The sequence below is a fragment of the Barbus barbus genome, assembly GCF_936440315.1.
Source record: "Barbus barbus genome assembly, chromosome: 17".
Classification (NCBI taxonomy): domain Eukaryota; kingdom Metazoa; phylum Chordata; class Actinopteri; order Cypriniformes; family Cyprinidae; genus Barbus; species Barbus barbus.
This window is the reverse complement of record NC_136745.1, coordinates 9292058-9309956: the sequence shown is the minus strand read 5'-3', so window position 1 is coordinate 9309956 and position 17899 is coordinate 9292058. Positions and strand designations below refer to the sequence as shown.

At 35.4% G+C, this 17899-nt stretch overlaps 1 protein-coding gene across 1 annotated transcript in view; it reads left to right on the top strand.

The window, feature by feature from the left end:
* Positions 1 to 17899, top strand: part of dock2 (dedicator of cytokinesis 2) — a 121477-nt gene that overhangs the window by 41439 nt on the left and 62139 nt on the right. The window contains exons 24-25 of the mRNA XM_079438792.1: positions 133 to 239; positions 14945 to 15087. Of these exons, the coding sequence (XP_079294918.1) occupies positions 133 to 239; positions 14945 to 15087 (250 nt within the window). The remainder of the gene's footprint in view (positions 1 to 132; positions 240 to 14944; positions 15088 to 17899) is intronic.

Sequence of the window (17899 nt, the reverse complement as noted above, 5' to 3'; positions counted from 1 at the left end):
GATGACTTACAAAATATCACAAAATGAGACATTAAGTGCATGAACTGCTATGAATTAAAGCTCTTTTGAATTTTTTGTCAATCCATCTCATTTACCATTTTTAATAGCATGTACTTTTCTGTCTGTTTGCAGTAAGCTGTTGTATGATTTCTACATCTGTATTCCTCCGGATAAACTACTGAAACAGAAAGTGTTGTCCATGACTGAGATTGTGGGCAGCAAACTCTTCCACAGACAAGGTAAAACACATGCTTATGAAAGCCTAAAATGAAAATCTAGAGTTTTGTTTATACTAAGAGTTGTGAAAACTAGGTATGGCAATAATCGGTATTGGCCGATAAAAGCAATTACCTGCACTATCGGCCATCGGCCAATTATTTAAAAACAGCTGATGGGCCGATTATTTCCTGTCAATCAAAAGGCGGTGGAAAAGCAGGTCAGACAGCAACTTGCATGACAAAAAATCTTTCTCATTTTGAATTTAGGGCTGACCAGGTTAAACCGATAATAATGCATTAATGCTGCACTGTTTACGTAGGTTCTATTTGACCCTATGCATCACCCGTAGTTTAAGTCAGGGGTGCCAGGTCCACAGTTTTCCCTTCACAAAATGTTATTCGCAATGTGCCTCCAATCCAACTATCACAAAAAGCTTTGTTACTTCTGATAAGAAACAAAGCCTCAGCTTTCAAATCCTTTATATTTGATCACAAAATCCAAACAATAAATGCCATTTTGACGCTCTGAAATGTGGTGTGACATATCGTTGTCGCAGCTTCAGTTTTATGCGGCAGAGCGTGAGTCTCTTCCACTTTAATACGTGAAATAAACATGAAAGAACATCAGAAAGAGGGTTGAAAGATGCATTACAACTCACCGAAATGTTTATGTAATCACTCAATCAGCATTTCAATTCGAAAGAAAGACATCAAATAAAACAGCTTATGAACAAAATGTCACTTAACATTGCATTTCATAAAAGTTACCCAGTATTCACATTTTGTTAGTTAGATATAGCAAACACTAGAAAGGGCATATTTACTGTTAATTATATATGTATGTTTGAATAAATCTGTCAAAATGTTTTTCTGAAAACTAATTAAGTTGCATACACCCAGATAGCACAAGTACGTCTGCAAGATGTTTGTAAAAGATGGTTTAATCTGGTGGTGGTTGAGGAGATTCCCCCCTTCTATGTAAAGCGCTTTGAGTACCCAGGAAAGCTCTATATAAATGTAACGAATTATTATTATTATTATTATTATTATTAAAGAATCTGGTGTGTAAAAACATCCAATAGACATCTTTTAGGTGTCAGTTTTACATACATTCTAAATCATAAACTTATCTTAAAATCTTAAAGACATTTTCTAAACGTGTATACAGTACATCTGATAGGAAACGTCCTATAGTCGTATTGCAGATGAGCAAACACTTTGAAAAATATATCTTGCAGATGTAAATGTAGATGTACGTGTACCTGGTTTAGAGCATCGGCAGATATCATTCTGAGTAATCTGCCATGAAATTTCATATCAGTGCATCTCTACTTTAAAATGCATTAAAGCCCATGTTAGACTATCGTAATGCCCCCAGATATATTAGTCAAACACAGTTACCCGCACAAAGATGTTCAATAATATTGCTGAAACATTAAGGATTTGTCAGTTCCCAGCATGCATTGCAGCATGAATAAATTAGGCATTCACTCTCTTTGCTTTTCTTTTCTTTTCACAGCATCTTTGATATGTTATTTTACACTGTATCTTTCCCCCCGCTCTTTCTTTCTCTGGGTTTATATGATAGCCTCTGGCCTGCTCCTGCCAAACGGCCTGTTAACTAGATGCTATAAAGTGATGAATGGTGTGTGTGCATTGGTGCATGTGTGTGTATGTGTATGCGCTTTAACTTGGATAAGATGCGGGTGATGAATGTGTTTGTATGTGTGTGTTTTACTAAAGAGTCTGATGGTTTTTTTCATGAGAGTGGTGATGGATTGTGTTGAGTGTGTGTGCTTGATGATGGGTAATGATAGACAGATTCATCATCCAGCCTCATTTAACCTAAAGTTTTAACCTTCGCTTGTATTCGTTGTAAACTCTACCAACACTCTTGTCAGTGCATGACAAGCTATTATTGTTATTATAGCTAACTAAAACTAGAATAAAAGCTAGATATAAAAAAAAGATTTTACGTCGATTGAAATACAATATAAAAAAGTAAACTTGTGATATATAAATATACAGTGATATAAAAAAATCTATGTATCAGCACATTTATGAACATATTATTCACTATAATTAAATTGTGGCAGGCTATTTTATTACTGTATATATATCAACATCATATTAGTCACCGTCTGCCCAGCTCTCGAGTTATTGATATCAGCTTTGCTTGTTCAGTCGATAATCGATGACTAATGATGGACACACACATGATGGAGTGTGTATTAGCCTATCTTTTATTAAATGTTGATGTTATTACACATTATTGTGGCATTTTGTATTATTGTTTTCTAGAATTAACTTGACTGGACTTGAGTTTTAGAGAGACTTTATATACTAGCAACTCTGGTGTGAAATGAAACTCAGAGCATTTTAAACACCAAAACTGCAGGGCATTGATCAGTTTTTTGTGCCTGTCTCTGCTTGGCTTGCCACAAAATCAGATCCGCTCTACAGATTTCACCTCAAATGATCATTTTTCTATTCCAGTTGCATTCAACATCCTCTTAGTTTGCATGAGACATCAGGAAATTCATGCATTTTATTGAGCACAATCACAAGCTGTCCGCTCCATATGCGTCCGGTGCGTTCGCTCATAAATATTCATGAGCGCTGCTCTTTCACCTCTCGCGATTGGTCCAGGCCTGCTTGACATCACAATGCGAGGATTCCTCTTTTGTCCAGCATGATGCGGCCAGCTGTTTACTTATTCATATATTCATGTGTCATTTTATTTATTTTTGAATTACCGTGTTCCCCGTAAGCCTTCCTGACAGGCATTTTAATTGTAATTTATCTGGCCGGCCGCTGGAAAATGAGGCCCTGTTTTGTGAAATGTCAGTCTGAAATGAGCGCGAGAGGAATGGGGCATTTATACGCTGTACAATTACCTCCACCATATTAGCCTCATCTAGTGTGTCCAGCACTCACCTGGAGGCATGATGGGAACAGCGACAGGTGGCTGAATCTCCATTTGTAGTTTCCATACTAATAGTGCATCATTAACATTAGTGCATTTAGAGCAGTATACTAAAAGTGTCTAGTAATGTAATTTTTTTTGAAGCATGCAAAAGATTTGGGTCAGGATGATTTTTTATTGCGTCTTTGTGAATAAATGAATACTTTCATTCACAAAGATACATTAAATTGATCAAACATTACAGTAAAGATATTTATAATGTAATATGCTATTGAACTTTCTATTTTTACAAAGGATCCTAAAAAAATAAATCGATCACGTTTTCCCCAAAAATATGAAGCAGCACAATGTTTTCAACATTGATAATAATTAAGAAATGTTTATTGAGCACACATCAGCATATTAGAATGATTCCTGAAGGATCATGTGACACTGAAGACTGGAGTAATGATTCTGGAAATTCAGCTTTGCATCACAGGAATTAATTACATTTTTTAAATTTTTGTAATATTTTTTTATATTTTCATTCATGATCCTTCTGTGTGTGCAGGGATAGCGGAGCACAACCCAACACTTTTTAGCAAAGCATAAGAAGCGAAGCAGGGCTATCTAAAACTGTTTGGAGATTAAAATAAATGTGAAATAGGTAAAAATATACTTCACCCGAGATACTTCAGTCAGACATTTATTTTTGCAATGATTAAACATTTTCAGCAGTATCTTCAAAAGATTTTTTAACTTTGGCACATTTTGTCTCTATATAGAGATGATAAAATAATGCAAAATGTTTGCAAATTTTGTTATGTGGGGAATGTTTAAATCTTGTAGTGTTAATATTAACCCTGCCATTTGTGCCCTGCTCACCTCATACATGTGAAATGCTTTTTACAGACCGTTTCCTTATTGCTGGGTAGCCAAATGCATATGAAGGAACGAAAACAGCACCAAGTTCAAACAGACGATAGACATGGATGAACATACCTGAAACCGTCTAATATTCCGGTGTATGAAATCTCATGCAGAATACAACGCAGTGAAGTGAGCGAGTTTCTTCTCATTAATAAAGCGGACTGATCAAGCCTTTTAATAATGACGTTGCTCTGAGACCCTCACTGTACAACTCGTGTTCGCCCGCACTTCAAAATACGCAACGCATGTTTTAAATCGTGGACTTAATTGTTTGAAAACCCCTGTGCTAAATGAATGAATGTACAATAAATGTACATTTTTTGTTTAGGTTTTAGTCATTTTGTTGTGTTTTTGTCATTTTAATTAATTTTCATATATTTAAGAATATTTTTTATAGCGTTTCGGTTTTAGTTTCATTTAACTAAGAGTAAAGTAATTATATTATGTATAATTACGTCTTTAACTGTCTGATTGTTACAAAAACCTGCAGATCCGTCATGATTTTGTTCTTCATAATTTTTGCTGTTTTAATATGAGTTGCTGGTTTAATAGTTCACATTAGTTGCCACATTGAGGTGAAAAACTTTTAGAAAAGAATTCAAACAATTGAGTTCAAATTTGGCCATGAACTATTTGTCAATAAAAGCCAACGGACCAGGAACTCTTTTAATTCACTCTTCCAAGGTCATTTTAACTGGTATTCAGCTTGTGGTGAGTGTTTGTTTTGGACCCTGGATGCGTTATAGATCAGAAACAGAATGAAAGGTGAAAAACCTGGATTTTGGATGAAGGTTAAAACATCTTTGATATTAGAAACCTTTAAAACTCATTGCAGTGTTCAGTTTCATTGCAGAGCAAGAATGATCAAATTTACTGTCAACTTTGACACTTAATTCTGGACTGAAATGAACTCCATGAAGCATGAAAGTAAGTTTTTTAGTGGTTTCTAAATCAACTTTATCAATCAAACATAATAATCCAAGTATAAAACTCATTTTATACAGTAGGTTTCCAGATACAGTAGATTGAAAGGCTCATACTTGTTCTTACAAACCAATATTTGGTGTTAATTTACTCACCTTCAGGCCATTTTTTTTTTTATCAGTAGAACACTAAAGACAATTTTGAGGTGAAACTATGGTCGTTGGTGATTCATAAAATGCAAGTCATTAGCTACCAGCACTTTGAGAGTCAAAATAAGCTTATCAGGCAACACTATTTTTGTCCGATATGCTTATTTTCACTCTCAAAGTGCCGGTAGCCATTGACTTGCATTGTATGAATCACCAAGAAGCACGGTTTCAGCTAAAAATCTCATTTATATAACAGTATATATTATATAACATCTTGGATGGCCTGAGGGTGAGTAAATAAATTTAGGGTGAACTATCCCTTAAAGTGCATATGCTATTATCATGATGATGTGCAACTTCAGTCCTTGGAATGGAAAACACAGACACACACACACTCAAATGTGAATCTGCATTTGACACATTTAATTTCCACTTGATGTGAAATTAGATTCATGAATAATAATATGAGAGCAGTTAGCTCAAATTATTCTGCTGTCACACTCGCAAACCTGACAGAAGGGAATTATTGAATCGTTTAAAGAGAGCGAGTGAATTACCCAGAAACTCTCATCTGCCTCCGATCTGCTGCATTCTTTTAACTCAAAAGAGATCTTTAAATCGCAGCTGCTTTTGAAGAGCCGTCGGCAGATGTTAGAGCAGTTTGATTCTCTGAGATCAGAACAAACACACGGACCCCATCTGATCCCAGACCAGCGCTCCTGGATCCCACGTGTGTTTGATACGTACGGATGCTCTGTAAAGAGAATCGCCATGCATTAAAGCCAGAGATGGAGATTAGTTTTAATAAAAGAGTTTCATAAACTCATCTGTCCTGTGACTCAGAACTTTTCTGAATGTCTGACTTTTTATTTCACTCTTCAGTGCAAAAAGTTATCATTTTTATGATAATACAATCTAATGTAATATGCACAGAGAGTCGCTTGGTATTATAATCTCTATTTATCCACCGATAAGTCCTAGTTTTTGTGCTTTATACTTTCTTTTGGCTTTGTGAATTGAAACCCATACGAGCGATAAACCGCTATGAAGTTGTAGTTTTAGTGATTTTAATACTTCACCTTCCATTTCCATTATAATTTCAGTTTCAGTTTAATTTTAGTTCAAATTTTAGTAGTTTTGTTGTGTGATTTTTGTCACTTTCATTTCTTGTAAATTTTTACACATTTCTATGTAGATTTAATGAATGAATGAATGAATTTTTTAAGCTTTAGTTTTAGTAATTTTAGTACTTCAACTTATTTTCATTTCTTTAAAATTATTTTCATTCAAATATTTTTTAAGTTTAAATCTTTTTAAATCAAATATTTACATTTTGTTTTGCTTCAGCTTTATTTTAATCACCAAAAACTATTTTTTAATAGTTTTAGTTAACAATAGCAACACTCCGTGTATATTTATTTAGTTTCATTTTCATTTTATTTGAGATTTTAGTCATTTTATGTGGTTTTTGTCATTCTTGTGTTTTCGTTTTGTGTATCTGTTTTAAATATTTCTTTTAGCTTTATTTTTATTTCAGTATTAGTTTAGTAAGAAAAAAAAAGAAAAATTAATCATATATTTACATTTTGTTTGAGCTTTATTTCAGTTACCAAAAAACTGTTTTTAATAGGTTTAGTAATAGCTACACTGTTGTGTGAGTGCATTTGTTCAGGCTTTATGTATTTGCATGCTTTTTAGGCCTACAGAGGTATCCTGGCATTTGTATGTGTGTTTTAAAGCAGGACAGTGAGTTTGTGTGGCCCTAATGATGATTTAATTTATAGGCTTGATGATTCTAATGAGAAATGGTTCAATGAAATGTGCATTACATAACCAGAGTAATATAGAAATAAAACACACACACACACACACACACACAAACTGTAATACACAAATTTGCCGTTATTCACTCTCTCAGTGGCGATGCATTAAAATGATGAAGTGTGTCAAACACACACACACACGCATGTGCACACACACCTCATCTGACTAATTCAAATGCAGTGAAAGTGAATTAAAGTTTTTTTCCACTCAGGCCTTAATGTGGCTGTTGTTATGGTTACGGTTGCCAATGGCTTTTCCGACTGTTTATCCTGCTGGGTTAAAAGGCATTACAGCAGGGAAAATGCATTTCACTCTTATTTGTAAATTTTGTATTATTCTTTTAGCTTTTCCCTGTTTTTCCGTGTCACCATCTGTTGATGGAAGTGTTGCACTCGTTTCAGGATCTGTGGGCAGAGTTTGCCACGGTTTTTAACTGGGAATTTAAATGAGAATATTTCTTGGAATTGATATCGATATTCAAGACTTTAAGGGGCTTTCAGAAGTAATTCCACTGGCCTTGATTATAACAGCGTTTGCCAACTAGAGTTTTACATTTTGTGAGTCACTGGAGCTTGTTTGTGCTATTCATCACTATGATGCTAGGACGGTTTCCAGGGCATTGCTATGCAGTTGCTAGGGTGTTTTCTGTGGTTACTATGGTGGTTAAGATATATAAAAACTTTGACACCTGTATTTTAGTGGAAGTTTTTGTTTTCTGAGTGGAAATGCAAAGATTGATGCAGAGAAAACTTCTATTTAAAAATCACCACAATAATAAATAAAGGCTAAAATATCCAGGTTTATTTATCTATCTATCCATCCATCCATTCTTCCTTCCATCTTGCCTTTTTCCATGTTTCTTTAATTATTTATCTGAGCTGTTTAACAATGCAAACAAGGCATGATCTACTTAAATATGCATTAATTTTGCATACATTTTCAGGAAAGAAATCTAAACATTGGATAAATCCAAGTTCAAAGTTCTTGTTTAATTTTGTTGACATAAGAATTTGGGTTTTTACTAAAACTACCGTCAACATGTTTTTAGGAATACAATTATGCAAATAATATATAAACAAACTCCTCTGTAAAAACCTTCAGAATATAGACAGGAATAAATCTGTAAAGTTTGGTGCAAGTGCTGCTGAAGTGGAGATTGTGGGCTCATTTTGAAAAAAAAAGGGCTCCTAAGATGTGTATTATAATGGAATTATTCCATGGTCTGTCTGAATACTCGATTCTGATTGGCTGGCAGGTGTTGATTAAATTCGTTTAACTGCACAGGTAGTTCCAGGTCAGTTTAATCACCGTTCCATATTAATGCGCTGCTTTAATTGATGCACACTAACCAACACGCATCACTCGCTCGCACACAAACGGAGAGAGAGAGAGAGAGAGAGGTTCACGGATTGTGCTGCACACACACATAAACGTGTTGATACTAAAATAGATACTAGATCGCTACATTATATTCCCCAGCAATGAGGTGATAAAATTGCTGTTTTTGAAGTAATTATATGAAGATAGAGACACGCAGACGCAGCAAGCAGGTACACACAACTGTCATCTCTCTCTCTCTCTCTCTCTCTCTCTCTCTCTCTCTCAGTCAACAATTAATTGAAATACATGCTATAATTCATTCAAATAAATGTAGTCTTATCGCACTGTTTCATCTCTGTGTCTGATTTGAAACTGGCAGAATGCTAGTAACTGACTAAAGTAACCGTCATTTTTACCCTTCTGGTCAAATATTGCACTGCAAAGAGCAATACAAGTTTTAACTTGTCTATAACTTGGCAAATGACCATGGAATAAGAGGAATAATCAATGGTTAGCCGTGCATTAAAGGATCGTCGTGCATTAAAATCCTTTAATGCACGGCTAGCCATTGATTATCCCTTACATATACAAGCGCAAATAAACAACATGCAATAAAATAAACACTTTATGTGTATATTGGATGCTTTCTTTCCTCTAGTCTGAAAGGAGATGTTATGGAAGCAAAATAATCCAAAAATGACCAGTGCCTTGCCTTAAAGGGGTCATATGATGCGATGTCAAGTTTTCCTTTCTCTTTGGAGTGTTACAAACTGTTCATGCATAGATAAGATCCCTGAAGCTGCAAAGACTAAAGTCTCAAAAGAGATATTCTTAATAAAAGTTAAGACTTTATTAAGAATTTATTAAGACGCCCCCCTAAAACAGCTCATTCAAACACGCCCCCACATGTCTACGTCACTGTGTGGGAAAATTTTCAAAACACAGCCCAAATGTATACTTAATGAAAGAAGGCGGAACTGTTATTCTCACTGTAGTATTGTTGCTGCCGCCGGCGCCATGTCCTGGAGATGCTGTGTTTCGTTGTGAAAGCAAAAGTACTTTGTTTGGGCTTCCAAAAGAGGACACAACTAGACATCAGTGGCTAAGTTGTATTTACAACACTGTTCCAGAACAGTTCAATCCAAATATTAGAGTGTGTGCACTCTACAGCGCATTTTAAGGAGGACTATTTCCTGAACCTTGAAGAGTAGCCTACAATGCAGGCTTGCACAAAGGCTGTTTCTATAAAGTGGGGCAATTTCAACTTTGCAAGGAAAGTCTGACGCTTCTGACTCACAGCCTGTAAGTATGTTTCTGCTACTGACGATTCAAACGCGAGTTTTGAGCAGTGTAGAGTAGTGCTTGTTCTTTGTTGTTTCTCCGATCATAAATGCAGACATGGTAATGTTTACGTAAAAAGACAGTATAAGTCATTATAATCAGTAATTATGTCCCCTCTGGATGCAACAAATGCCTCGTTTATAATGCGTTTTATTGTTTTTGTGTCGTCGTGCCGGGACATGGCATTACAATACGGTGAGGGGGTGTAACATTTCCGTCTCATGCTTGAGGTATTCGGCCAATCACAATGCACTGGATAGCTGGCCAATCAGAGCATGCCTTGCTTCTCAGAACGATGAGCTTTGTAAAAAATCGAGAGGCGTTTCAGGGCATAAAGGAGCAACAATAATGTACAGTATGTAGAAAATAATGTATTTTTTTAACCTTAAACCGCATAAACACGTCATATGACCCCTTTAAAAGTAGGAACGATGGCTGTTTTTCAGTGCAGTCAGACATTTAGAGCAGCTGTTGTTGTTTTTGCTCTGAAAGTCCCACCTAAATAGGAGCCATGGAAATGATGCACTTTAAAGTTTGTTATTGTCTGATGCAGCTGTCATCAGTATGTTAACAGCTGAGAATCCAATTTACAGCTGCGCTCTCGTTCCGCCCTGTAGGAGAGAATTACAGGTGAATTTGATGCTCAACACATTTCATCAAGGAGAAATATATATATTAACAGCGTAGCGAAACACGGCGAGTATTATTGTGCACGGACATCTAAAATCTCAGTAATAGAAATAGGATTGAATTAGGCCTTCAAGTGCTGCATGAAAAGCCAGAGTTAAAGCTTATTCTGATTTCAATCTTCAGTGTCGATGAAGGAGCTTTTGGTTTTCACACACTTTTGTCTGTGGCACGGTGCGGTGTGTCCGTCTGGTTTAAGCCAGCTGGGTAATTGAAATGGCGTCTTATTACCATGTGAAATAGTTTATTGTCAACTCTCAGGATAGAATGACAGATGAAAATGAAGGAGGGTTTTTTTGACGAAGAGAAAAGGGCTGAGTTATGATTCTTATGGAAGCAGTTGTCAAGATCTTTTCCTCCTGAGAGAAAGTCTGACACATTAGTGAGATTACATTAATTTTTTTAATACTCAACCAGCTCTGTGATTTAGTCTTCACTTCAGTCCTGGTTGAGGAAGAAAGGTAGAAAGATGATCAATCTAAGTGATCGGGGATCTGATCAAGTGGTCACATCTGATCGCTAAAACCTCATTCAGAAACATGTGACAACAATGCATTTTTAGAGTGAATGCTGATCTGTCCTGACAATAGCTAAGGACCACATACTCACATGTCAATTATCTATTCAACTAAGACTCACTGATTCAAATGATCTGATCAGAGTGAGTCTGCAGTTACTGTAACAACTCACTGATTCAAATGATTCGGTCAGAGCGAGTCTCCAGTTAACAACTCACTGATTCAAATGATCCATTCAGACTGAGTCTCCAGTTAACAACTCACTGATTCAAATGATCCATTCAGACTGAGTCTCCAGTTAACAACTCACTGATTCAAATGATCCATTCAGAGTGAGTCTCCAGTTAACAACTCACTGATTCAAATGATCCATTCAGACTGAGTCTCCATTTAACAACTCACTGATTCAAATGATCCATTCAGAGCGAGTCTCCAGTTAACAACTCACTGATTCAAATGATCCATTCAGAGTGAGTCTCCAGTTAACAACTCACTGATTCATTAGGGCATAGGGATGAGCCCTTCCGAATGGAACGCAGGGTTAGTCTCCAGTTAACAACTCACTGATTCAAATTATTCGTTCGGAGCGAGTCTCCAGTTAACAACTCACTGATTCAAATGATTCGGTCAGAGCGAGTCTCCAGTCAACAACTCACTGATTCAAATGATTCGGTCAGAGCGAGGCTCCAGTTAACAACTCACTGATTCAAATGATTCAGGCAGAGCGAGTCTCCAGTTAACAACTTACTGATTCAAAATGATTTGGTCAGAGCGAGTCTCCAGTTAAGTACTCAGTGGATTCACAAATCTGACTCAAAAGGCACCAGAAATGGGAGATCCTTGGAGCTCAAAAAGTAAGTAACTAATGGTGAATTTTGGGATTTATTATTGTAAATGAAAATCATAGATCAGGACTGTCAGTTATTTGTGAACTGCTTTAAAAGGGTGGGCTGTTTAAGCCCACTGTATGAAATGCTTGAATGTGGATATATCCACATTATCGAATCACCTCTCAATGGGGAAGGTTTTAGGTAAACTAAACATTAAAATATTAAAATAATATACTAATATACTGCCTATGCATTTAATCCCACTGCTGAAGCAATGAGTTTTAAACTAGTATGTTTGCATACACATTAAAATAAAAATCGTAATTTAAACAGTAATCGATCTGTACTTTTTACAGTTAATACATTAGATTAAAATTCAAATACTTTTGTACTTTTACTTGAGTAAAATTGAAAAGGAGCACTTAATACTTTTACTGGAGTAATGTTTTATTAGGGTATCTACTTTTACTCAAGTACTTGTTTTGTGTATTTCGTCCACCGCTGCTGGTGACACATGTGAGTACCATGAAAACTGTGACGTGTCTCAATTGATCACCCAAGATATATCTCTCAAAATATCTTAATATCATATAAACAAGTCTTTCCAGTCCTCGCAGAAAACAGATTAGATGTTAAAGTGATGTGTTTAAGACAAACAATAAACTATTCTAAGAAGGGTAACTGATGTGCAGGGTTTTCCATTATTCATTTCCAGTCAAAATGCATTATTTGTAGAAGTCACCTATAAGTGATAGATGAAGCACTTTTGGCCATCGCTAGCTTGGCTCTCGGCCAGGATCAGTCCACAGTAATATAGAGTCTGTCGAGTAAGTGTTTTTTACTGTTAGGTAAAAGCATTTCTGCTTAGCCGAAAAATGCTGCGAGCGTGAACTCTGGATGTGTAGGTCACTGTAAATGTTATGGTATGCGCATGTACACATGATGCTGTGTGTGTTTGTCATGTTTTAATGCTTAATTTGGATTATGACAATGATAAACGCACACTCACCGAGCACTGCTTCGGTCCAGGTGGTGAAACGGTCAGTTTGGCCTTGAGAAAATGCTCGATAGCACATTTTCCTGTTGTTCTTGGCCGGGATATTGATGATGAAACGGGACACTCTATAAAAAGCGACACTAGCAAAGCCTTCATGAGCTCAGATCACTCAATATTCGCTCTTTCTCCCTGAGGGCCACATTTATCTCTCCTCTGAGGAGTCTCGCTCTCATCGCTCTTTATCTCACAGGGACATTAAGTGTGACAAATCCAATTACCATTCGCCTCGGTAATTAGCATTAGTGCCGACGTTTATGATTGTCGTTTATTTACTAGACTGAAGGCACAACAATACTGTAAGCATATGGTAAACTGGCCTTTCACTGTGATGAGCTGCTCTAAATGTTTCTCTGAGACCCTTGGTGATGTACGGCTCTCGAAACTCATCACATTCATGATATCTGCCTTTTCTTGATGCATTGCGCTCTTGTGAGATAGAAACTCACCTACTGAGACTCATTTGAGCTCTGAGAGAGAGAAAATGAGAGGGAGACGTTGAGAGGAATGCTTGTGTGGGAAGATCAGGTCAATGGCAAACGCTGATGCATTTGTACATGAAGTGCTGCATTCTGGAAAGAATTTGGCTCTCTGACCTGCATACAGTGAATCTGTTACACAAATAGAGGTTTTGTTTATCTATCTATCTATCTATCTATCTATCTATCTATCTATCTATCTATCTATCTATCTATCTATCTATCGCGATTAATTTTTTCAGTTTAACACGTTAAAATTATTTAACGCCGTTAACGCAGGGGCGGGGCCTAGGGTTGGCCACCCCACTCATAACTGCTAATTCTGTCTCTTTTTTCTTGACAAGAAGTGCATTTATTCAGTCGCAGAACGTCTTTACGAGTACATCAAACAGGAGGCGCGCTTCAACTTCACTTCAGTGAAGTATAAGACCTGAATATGAAAATATGATGCGTGTCAGATCCGCGTCATGTTCGGTAGCGGCAGCTCTTAAAGAAATAGAAGCCAAAACAACCTAATAACCAGCTGCTCTGATGTCTGTTCATCAAAAACAAAAGAAAAAAGAGGAAATCAATAACTTTTATAGTTTTACGGATTCATCTGTATTTAGTTTAGAATTTAGTGTTTGATAACTTTATTCAATTTCTGTATGTTTCTGCTGAGGGGCACAGGTAGATAAATATGACATTTATTATAATAGGTTTATGGGAAGATTGTTCTAAGTTCACTTAAATTAGAAGTTATTTTTAAAGTCTAATAAATGTTAAAATTGATAGCTCTTAATTATAATGTAATGTTGAATGGCTATAGTCAATGGTTAAATATTGGGTGGAAACATTTTTATAGGGAAGTCAGTATTAATTGGTATCAGTGATACTGGGCTTCAGTCATAAAAATAAAGATGCCATTAAACAAATATTAAAAATATACTGTCTTTATGTTGTTTGTACATTAATTTGAATATTGAATGTGAAATTATTGCAATATAAAAGTATATTTAAAAAATGTTATGTTAGGTGGGATTAATCGCGATTAATCTAAAAAAAATGTGCGATTAATTAGTTGTTGTTTTGTATCGATTGACAGCACTAATATAAATATAAAAAAAAAAAAATATATATATATATATATATATATATGGATCATTCATGGGATTCGGTAACATCTCAGCTTGGAATATACTACTCATGTGTCCCAATATATGAATTATTATTATTATTTTCACAAAGAACCAATGTACACACACATACACAAACACACACATATGGTATTAAAATTTGAAAAATTAATTGTCATTGTCTTTTGAAAGGTACATCTGTGTTCTGCTTTAGTTTGTCTTAGTTCTCTGCTTTTAGTTCTCAGAAAAATCATATTGTTTATCATTGATAATCAGCTGGTAATGAGCCAGAGTTTAAATGAGCTTTTAATATGCTGATTTTAAGAGGCAGGAGAAAAGATGCTTGAGTGAGAGTCAGTCACACTGAACTCACTGCGACCTCATGACACTCAAGACACTCACTTGCTCTTATATTTGCACCTAAAATAAGTTATTTTAATTTATGATAATTTTTGCTAGACACTTACACATTTGATATGTTAATTGCTTTTCGTCGTTTTTTTGAGTGGATAAAGTCTTTGCATTTGCCAAAAAGCTGTTTCCTCCACTATGTCCTGATGTCCATTCTGATTCTTAGTCATAATTTTTATGCAACATTTCATGTTTACTTATTTATTTTGATATTATTTACTTTATGTTTTCATCTCCAGACTGCCGTGACATCCTGTTACCCATGATGCTCCGGGAGCTGAGCAGGGCGTTGGCCGTGGTGGGGGAGGGGCATCAGGATGAGAAGCGCAACAGCGTCGAACTTCTGAACAACATCCTGGAGGTGCTGAGCCGAAACGACATGGTAAGAGCCAATCAGAGAGCAGCACACTAATACACCACCCAATCACAGCACAGTCAGTGGATTTCTGGAGAAATTTCATTCAATAGTGGAAAACCATTGATTAAAAATAGATCAGTCCTATTAAAAATGGATGCACTAAAATTGCTATAAAATATAAAGCAATACTGATTAGAGTATTGTGTTATCATGCATCATGAGTTTAATAATCTGACATTAAATACTCTTTTTTTACTTTTTAATTGGGAATTTAGAAGTTTTTAAGATTTTGAGGATTCAGATCTTCCACTTTTTTGAGGATTATGATTTTGATTTGAAAAATGCTTCTAATCAAGCACACACACACACACACACACCTTGATGTAAAATCTGAGCGGGTTTTTAATTACTAAAATGACGGCGGATTACACTCTGTTCTTTGAAGTCTGATTCTCTAATCTCACTTTGTGAATGCTGATGCACTTAGACACTGAACTTCCTGAACTTCCACTTCCAAAGAAAGCAGTTAAACGGAGACAGAGGGAGATAATGATTGAGGTCAGGACGCTGCCGTGTGTTTATCAGCACTGCCTGTTTAACCCAAATTGTTGCTCTCACACAAAAACAGTCTTTGGTGTGTTTAAATCAGCACTAGTGCTGCTTCCTCTTAGAGAAAACTTCTGGCTTCGAAACAAGTGAAGATCTATTCATAGCATCTGTGGCATAATGTTCATTACTACAGAAAATAATTTCATACTTTTAAAGAAATATGTATACTAATATGCTTCCAGTAGAATCCTATGTGGTTATAAATAGTTAATATAATTTATATAATTTTATTTTATTTTTAAGAACATTCGTAATATTTTATTTTTAAGAACATTTTGATATATACATTTTTATATCCATTAAAAATGAGAAATACTTTTAAATATGTGTGTGCATGCATTTCTTTTAATATATTATATATATAATATATAAAAATATAATATATTAATATGCATTTTTATGTAATTGTAAAAATTATATAAATACACATTAATAATTATTAATTAAGAATATTTTAAATATTTAAATATTTAATTTTTTAAAATAATTATATAGCATTTTTAATATTAATACATATTTTATTTCCACGCTGTTTTGTTGATGTCTTTCCATGGTTGAAACACTGATTGAGTAATTATATGAGACATGAGATATTCAGTCATGTTTATTGGCGTTAAAACTATTAGTACAGAGGAAGGAATGATCGCATTCACTCGCGCTCCGCTCTGCACAAGTCTGTGGCGCGTTACGGCTCAGACTCAATGCTTGTGTTTATAGCAGCACGTTTCTGAACAGTCCCAGAAGCGGCTCTCCAAGGCGTTTATACAGCGATCTGTCATGCCACATCAAAGACTGTCAAAACGGCATTTATTATTTGAATTTCCTGAAAAAATAAATAAATACTGTATTCGTTCGGTACATGTGCGTACTGAACCGTTTCGAATACGTTACACCCCTAATATACATGTATTATATCATTTGAAATGCTATGACATTTTAAGAACAATAATATTATTTATTTATTTATTAATTATTAAAAATAGTTTTAGGTCAAAATTGTTTAAAATAGTTTAATCACATAATTTTGACAGTGGTACTGCTTTTATAGATGGACTCTTAGTCAGAGGTTTGATTTGTCTCTGTATGTCGTCCTTCATTTTCAGTGGTAATCAATCAGTCATGCAACAAATGCTAATGAAACAGCTATGCTCAGTGTCAACCCGTGAATGTCTTAAATATAGCTGACTCTGAATAATAAAAGTGTCGGGTGTTAACATCACACTTCATCTCTAACTTGTATAGAAGCCGTACATGTCCTTCAAGAGCTGTTTGTGTTTTAGCGGAGAGGCGAGGTGAGCGGGTCAGACCCGTCTGATTATATGATGATGAGTGACTGATGAAAATGATGGAGTGCAGAAGAGAGAGCAGAATGAAGATGTGACGGGGTCGTGACCTCTCGTCTGCTCCTTTAACAGGATTCAGAGAGCGTTTCACAGTTCAAACAAACAGTGATGGAGAGAGAGACGTGTGAGGAAGACGCTCACTCTCGTTCTCTCTCTCAGGGCATGTTTCATGCTGCGGTTTGAATTAAACTCTCGGAGAGTCTTCAAGACATTATTCACCTCAAACGATTCTTCTAAAAATACAGATGAGAGAACATCTGTGAGAATGAGTATTTGTAGAGCCGCACACACAAACATTATGGGATGGGAAATAAGCTGTCTAGGTTTTCCTGAGTGTGTCGTTTTAACTTTTGAGCTGTGTTTAGAGCCATTGTAAAATGAGGATAAACACACCTATTTGAAAATAAGAGCAACCATTTAAAAATCCTGCTAATATATAATGAACTAAATCTAATGAACTAATATGCAAACTGGAATATACATCATATTTCAACCCATAATCACAAGACGTTAGAAGTTTGGGGTCAGCAAGATTTTGTGATATTTTTGAAAGCAATCTCTTGTTCACCAAGGCCTCATTTATTTGATTAAAAACACAGTAAAATCAGTAATATTGTGAAATGTTATTAACATTTCAAATAACGGTAGAAGGACATTATAAATGTCTTTTTCACTTTTGAGCAATTTATTGCACAAACTTTTTAATGGTAGTATATAATGAATATATGAAATGTAAACAATCCCAACAATAATTAAATATATGTATAAATATACAGTGCTGCTTGAAAGTTTGTGAACCCTTTATAATGTTCTATATTTCTGCAAAAGTGGGACCCAAAAGATCATCTGATTTTCGCACAAGTCCTGAAAATTGACAAAGAAAA